Here is a 6,674-nt window from a genome sequence, read left to right on the forward strand (position 1 = left end):
GGCCGGATCGACACCATCTTCTTCCTCGGTCGTCGCCGTTGTTCTTCGTCGATCCGTCGCCTCGGCAGCTCCTAAGCCACCAACAGGCCTCCGTGTGCCTCTATGGTGAGCTCCTAGACCGATTCCCCTCATTTTACCCTTTGATCCGTGCCGTTCTACCCCACTGTTCGTCGTGTACTGAGCTCCCGAGAACTTCCACGTACATGTGCGTGCGTGCTCTAAGCTGCTGCTGCTCCTTACGCGCTAGTATTGCTGCTGCTCCTGCGTACCGCTGCTGCTTAGCCACTGCTGATGTACGTTGTTGATGCGGTGGTAGCCGCTCCCCTGCGCTCTCCGTCCGCACATGGCCGTGCTTGCCACACCCGGCCGCCCCTAGCCGTGCCCGTGCCCTGCCCGCGACGCTGCTGTTGCTCCTCACCGCGCCCGCGTCCCGCGCGTGCGGGCCTCGCGCCTCTGCGAGCCGGCGCACCGTCCGCCCCGTCACCCACCGCCTCGCCGCGTGCGTGGACAAAATTACTGTTCTAACCCTTAAGGCAAACTAAATCCCGATTTGACCTCGTTCCAAAAAAATTTTCGTTTCTGACCTTTTTCGGTGACGCCAAGGTCCCTGGCGTCTGGGTTACGAAGCAGACGCCACGGTCCCTGGCGTCTGGCCCCTGGCCCGCACTGCCCGCCTGCCCGTTGACCTGCTGACGTGGCAAAGGGGCCAGACGCCAGGGTCCCTGGCGTCTGGCCCCGGTAAGTGGATAACCGCGCGGGCCAGCCCACCCATCCCCATCTTTCTCCTGGCGGCGCACGACGAACAGAGGGCTCTGTTCTTCGCCCCTTCTCTCCCTCCCACCACCACCCCCTTGATCTACTCCATCAACCCCTCAAACTCACAGATCGGACCCCCCCAAGCTTCTTTGAGGTATTCTCCCCCATTCCCTCCAATTTTTTTTGTTTTCCCCTCTTTGGTTGGATGCATTATTCAACACTAGGTGATGTTAGATGAGTAGATGGTTTCTTATTTTTAGAAAATTTTGTGTAGTTGATAGATGATTAGGTATGCAGTAGATGATGTGTAGTTGAACATGTAGGTAAAATCAATTCGGTTTTGTGTATATGTTGTCCATAGGATTTTTTTTTGAATTAAGAGGGGTGATGAATATATGATTTGTGTATGTAAAATAGACTTTGGCATACTATATTTGGTTTGATAGATGATGTGTGTATGTGTAGATAATCCTATTGTTGGCAAAAAAATTTATGCAAAAGAGATGATGAAATTTTCTTATTGTGTGTGACATGATTTGTTCAATAGAATGGCGGATGATGATAATGAAATATATTTGATGGTGAAATTTGGTACTCTAGATGATATGTGTGCATATGTAGAAGAAAGAAATGATGTGGTTATGTTTGAGAAGAATGGTGTTTTCATATGGAATAAACTTGGAGAAGGAAATTGTTTGATATTGTTCATGTATTCATAGATGTTTGTGAAATTTTTTTGTAGGATGGCGGATGGTGATGGACCTTGGTATGACGGATTAATCGATGAGTGGGATAAGGAGCATCGTGCTCGTGCCATTGAAAATGGACAGGTAAGAAGCAAGACTGGGTCAATTTTCGTTGTTTCTCATTTGTGTTCTTGTATTGATTATTAAAACATCACTTTATTTGCAGGTTGTAGTTGCTATGCGCATGAGGGGTCATTCCGCTGATGACTTTGATTACGACCCGCGGTATGAGCCTTACATTCGGAGATTGGGTCTTCTCCCATTCGTGTTGCAGTTTAAGCGACGCGCTCCGCCGGTGAACCACGCGGCGCTGACCGCACTTGTGGATCGTTGGAGGCCGGAGACTCACTCCTTCCACCTTCCATGTGGGGAGATGACGATGACCCTACAGGACATGGCTATGATAAGCGGCCTTCCTATCAATGGACAAGCTGTTACCGGTCGTGTCAGCGTGGGTAATTGGCGAGAACGGACTGCCGATTTAATTGGCGTTCAGCCCGAGGGCCCTCAGGAAGGCAAGGCCGATACAGCGAAAGTGAGGCATTCTTGGCTAAAACTGGTCAGAGGAAACACCAACCCGTGCCCTCAGGATGCCAATGACGTGGTTGTGCAGCAGTAAGCGCGGGCCTATCTTTGGTATGTACTAACCAAGGTAGTCTTCTCAGATGCAACCGGGAACTCAGCCCTCTGGATGTTCTTGGAGCCACTTAATAACTCGGTTTCCTGTAGCAATGCAAGTCAACAACCCTTTTCCATTTCCATTCTTCCAGCATTTCTTGAATCTTGTCATCATCAGTTATGTCAACCAATTTTCTTTCCCCGGGGCCATCTGACTTCCTCCTGCTGACGTAGTACACAAAATCCTCTTCCTTCAACCCTTGCTTCAACATGAATTTAGTCTTCAACCAATCGAAAGTGAGGTCCACTTGACTAACTTGCACAATACATGGAGACAAGCCATGCACATGAACAACAGGGCTAAGCACCCACTGAGTTTCGTTAGCCATCTACAGCACACAAATCTCTTAGTAGCTAACCTATGATACATTAAACCACGAGGAAAACAAACTAGGGTTTTCACAAAAGTATGATAAATTAAACCAACCAAAAAATGGGGGTGGAGTTGATTTACCTTCTAGTCTCGAAATCCTGAAGATCCAACGGTGAAACCGGACCGATTTGTGAGAGATCTGAGGGGGGGGGTTAGGGTGCTGGACGAGGGAGTGACGTTGGCAGGGCTAGAGGTGAGAGTGGGTGGATATGAGTGAAATGAGAGGGGTAGAGGTGGAGATGAATGGATGAGAGGGGTAGAGGTGGGCCCAAAATCTTATCCACTCGAATCTTATCCATTAGACAAGAATGCTTTCTGAACACCAGATGCCAGGGTCCTTGGCGTCTGGGTGTCCATCAGACACACCAGACGGCCTGTCTGGTCACCTGCGTGAGCAAAGCAAGCCAGACGCCAGGGTCCCTGGCGTCTGGATCTGGGAGGCAGACGCCAGGGACCTTGGCGTCTGGGTGTCCATCAGACACACCAGACGGCCTGTCTGGTCACCTGCGTGAGCAAAGCAAGCCAGACGCCAGGGTTCCTGGCGTCTGGGTCTGGGAGGCAGACGCCAGTGACCTTGGCGTCTGGGTGTCCATCAGACACCAGACGGCCTGTCTGGTCACCTGCGTGAGCAAAGCAAGCCAGACGCCAGGGACCCTGGCGTCTGGATCTGGGAGGCAGACGCCAGTGCACCCTGGCGTCTGGGTGTGGGCCTGGTGTTTTTGCACACAGCTTGTTAAAGTTTTTGCTTAGCAACAACTAGCAAACACTGTTAAATATGAACAAAGCATGCTACTCTCAACCAAAAATATGAACAAAGCATATCAACTAGTCTCGAATGACGAACATAGTTTGCACATAATCTCAAATAGTCTCGAATGACAGAAATAGTTCATGACCACACAAGGTCTCGAATAATAAGTTCATACATTAAACAAAGTCTCGACAGTTCATCATCGACGCCGGTGCCTTTCCATTTGTCTACTGAGTAGTCCGGGGCCACTTTCCCTTCTTGTCACGTGCCTCGTCCTCCTCTCGTGCATCGCGAGCCCTTGCAAGTTTGCTTGCCCTCTCTTCTTGACGAGCCGCCTTCTCTTTGCGTGCCCTCTCTTGCTCACGCTTCTTGCGCTCACGAGCCTCCTTCTCACGACGCTCCCGCTCCAATCCCCGTGCATAGGACTCCTCGAATAGGCGCTGCCTCCGTAACCAATCTGCACGTTGGTCCTCTTGGATATCTTTTGGTACCTCGTGATCTATCCAAGTGAAGTACTTGCAAAGTGGAGGAGGGGACTACATATAAACCATGATTTTGTTAGACATATGAGTGACAACTTGTTGATGTTTTTTATATGTACACCTAACATACCGGTGGTATGTCATATGCGTTAGTTGGCCTTCGACGATCATGTGCATAGTTGGGACACACGAAAAACCTTCTACCTTCTGTCCATGACTTGTTGCGGTCAGTGGACACCTTCAGCTTGCAAACATCACCACACCAACATGGTGGTGTGGGCACATCCTTCTCCTTCTTCTTGTCCAAACTGGCCTCCAACCACGTCTTCGGCATGTCCTCTTGGTCCGCGCACGGTGGCCTCGTCCTGGAACCGGATGAAGCCATGCCTACAAAAAGAACAATTGTTAGCACAAGACATTAAGAGAGCAAATGCATAAATGCTAGGAATTGTATGAACAAATAATATACCATTATTATTAGATCAACCATCTGGATTAAACAAATAACCGAAGGCCGATCCATTATCAACCATTCCTCTACGACCACCTCTAGCACTTGTGCTTCCTCTTCGACCACGACCACCTCTAGCACTTGTGGCTGCTCGACCACCACCTCTAGCACTTGTGCTAGCTCGACCACCACCTCTAGCACTTGTGCTCCCTCTACGAACACTAGCACCTCTAGCACTTGTGCTCCCTCTACGACCACCACTACCACCTCTGACACTCGTTCTTCCTCGACCACCACCACCGTCACCTCTTCCACCTCTTTCACCATCGGTGCCGCCTCCACGACTTGTTTTTCTTTTTTTGGTTTTCTTTTTTTTGCATGTCCGCTCATTGTGTCCCCCTTCACCGCACACCCCACAGTTGATAATGTCAGGAGCCTCCATGAAATGACCGCTACCAAATTGTTTCATGCCAGTGTATCCAGCCAGGTCATCCATATCACCCCTGAACCTCTTAGTTCTCCTTCTACCCTTCGTCTCCACCTTCAGAAGAGGGTCTGGCCTAATATGAGGGCCATGGTACTCAGGCCACTGTGATTGGTCCAAGAAAGGTTGAAATCTTGGCGCCCATGTCAACCTAGTAGCTTCCACATGGAACTCTTGCATCCTCACGGTTTTTCCATCATTAACATGTATGTTTCTCGCCTTCGCCGCCGTTATCAAATGCGAGCATGGCCAATGATACTTACTAGGCCTCTCGCACTGGCACCACCGAGTCTTCAGTTTCACCTCGAATGCAGCACCACCATATTGTCTACCATCTCGTGTTGTGCCACCTGGCTCATCAATTTGATAGATCATTTCAAGTCTATCGAATACGATAACTTGTTGTCGTGAAGACTTGCTTGCTTGTAACTGCAACCATTCATCAACCTTTTCCGGATAATCCTTTTTTTCACCTATCCATTTTGCAGTCTCTTCAGAATGCCTCTGAAAGTACTCATTAAGCTTGAAGAAGGTGTACTCCACTATTGCAGTCACCGGCAAAGCACGAGCACCCTTCAACACATTGTTGAAACATTCTACGAGATTGCTCGTCATGTCGCCATATCGCCAACCACCATCGTCATGAGCGCGTGCCCACTTGTGCTTCTCACTTAAATTCCTAGTTAAGAAGTCTTTTCCCCCTTCGTTCACCGCTGCAAAGAGTTTGTTGTACCGAGCATCGAAACCTTGGGTGGTGAAGGCCACACATACATGGGTAAGGTCTTTGCTGAGCTCCTTGCTCTTACATGCCCGGTAAAAGTTGGCCACGAAATGCCTCATGCACCATCTGTGGTGAAGCTTTGGAAATCCTGGAATAACAATGTCCATTGCCTTGAGTATGCCATGATGTCGGTCCGATATGATGCATACCTCCCTAGCCCCAATCACGTTGTGCCTAACATGACCCATGAACCACTCCCAGTTGTCTTGGTGCTCGGAAGGCACCAAAGCAAATGCACATGGCAACACGTTGTCGTTTGATGAGTGCGCCATTGCTACCATTAGTGTGCCCTTATATCTACCGGTCAAGAACGTGCATCTATAGACAAGACCGGACGACAATGCTGAAACGCCTCCACACATTGTCCATAACTCCAGAAGGCACGGTGGAACACTCCCTCGTGATCCTCGACCACATGAAACATGCCCGGGTTCCTATGTGCAATGGCGGCCAACAACCTTGGGAGCTGGTTGTATGCTTCTTCATAACCACCGTACAACATCCTAATAGCATTTGCCTTTGCCTTCCATGCCTTCCCATACTTGACTTCATAACCAAATTGTTTTTTCACCGTCCGCATGAGAAACCTCACTTTCACAGTGGGATCAAAGGCTATGTCTTTCATCCATTTGTATCCAAGATACTCAGATGTGAGTTGACGGTGTGTCTTTCTAAGTCGTTTCGATGGCGGTTTGCATCTATGAGTGGTATCACAACTTGTTAACACCCATTCTTCGGTTTCTTTAAGCTTTCTTGCACGAACCTTCCATGTGCATTCCTTTTGCTCACACACCACGGTGTAACGCAATTTCATGTCGGAGTGCTCAACATAAATTGGCCTATGGTTTCGAATGGCATAGTCAGCCAACCAAAACTTCAGCATAGGCAAGCTCAGAAACTTCAATCCTTTCTTCAAATAAGCATTCTCGTCCTCATTCTCCACCCTTGGTTCTCCTGGATCCGGGCATGGTGTTGGCTCAATCGCCGTCATTCTCATTCCACCGTCAACAACAGCTTTATGGGCAAGGCCGAGATCTTTAAATAAGTGAGTTCTTTTTTGTAAGCCTGTCAGCTCAAAGTGGATTTGGTTCTCCTCCTTTGTGAATCCATCCTCGTCCAACTGTTCAACTGGACCCTCGTCATCCGAGTCATACGCATATTGACGCCTAAAA

The 6,674-nt window shown here is 49.0% G+C and overlaps 2 protein-coding genes across 2 annotated transcripts; one reads left to right on the forward strand and one right to left on the reverse strand.

The window, feature by feature from the left end:
• The first annotated feature begins 888 nt into the window (after positions 1 to 888).
• LOC123139228 (serine/threonine-protein phosphatase 7 long form homolog) lies at positions 889 to 2,121 on the forward strand. Its single transcript, XM_044559028.1, has 2 exons — positions 889 to 1,586; positions 1,669 to 2,121. The coding sequence occupies exons 1-2, from the start codon at positions 1,476 to 1,478 to the stop codon at positions 2,119 to 2,121; spliced, it is 564 nt and encodes a 187-aa protein (XP_044414963.1). The 5' UTR covers positions 889 to 1,475.
• Positions 2,122 to 3,415: 1,294 nt separating this feature from the next.
• LOC123134156 (U1 small nuclear ribonucleoprotein 70 kDa-like) lies at positions 3,416 to 4,186 on the reverse strand. Its single transcript, XM_044553467.1, has 2 exons — positions 3,917 to 4,186; positions 3,416 to 3,840 (listed from the first exon to the last, which is right to left on the reverse strand). The coding sequence occupies exons 1-2, from the start codon at positions 4,169 to 4,171 to the stop codon at positions 3,532 to 3,534; spliced, it is 564 nt and encodes a 187-aa protein (XP_044409402.1). The 5' UTR covers positions 4,172 to 4,186; the 3' UTR covers positions 3,416 to 3,531.
• Between the last annotated feature and the right edge of the window lie 2,488 nt (positions 4,187 to 6,674).

Source organism: Triticum aestivum, chromosome 6B, assembly GCF_018294505.1.
Source record: "Triticum aestivum cultivar Chinese Spring chromosome 6B, IWGSC CS RefSeq v2.1, whole genome shotgun sequence".
NCBI classification, from domain to species: Eukaryota; Viridiplantae; Streptophyta; class Magnoliopsida; order Poales; family Poaceae; genus Triticum; species Triticum aestivum.

Excerpts from the sequence above, each read along its gene's own strand:
- LOC123139228 (XM_044559028.1), top strand. The coding sequence starts at position 1,476 with ATGTTTGTGAAATTTTTTTGTAGGATGGCGGATGGTGATGGACCTTGG. Across the intron at positions 1,587-1,668 it reads GTGCCATTGAAAATGGACAG|GTTGTAGTTGCTATGCGCAT; the intron begins GTAAGAAGCAAG and ends CTTTATTTGCAG.
- LOC123134156 (XM_044553467.1), bottom strand. The coding sequence starts at position 4,171 with ATGGCTTCATCCGGTTCCAGGACGAGGCCACCGTGCGCGGACCAAGAG. Across the intron at positions 3,841-3,916 it reads ACGCATATGACATACCACCG|TCCCCTCCTCCACTTTGCAA; the intron begins GTATGTTAGGTG and ends GTTTATATGTAG.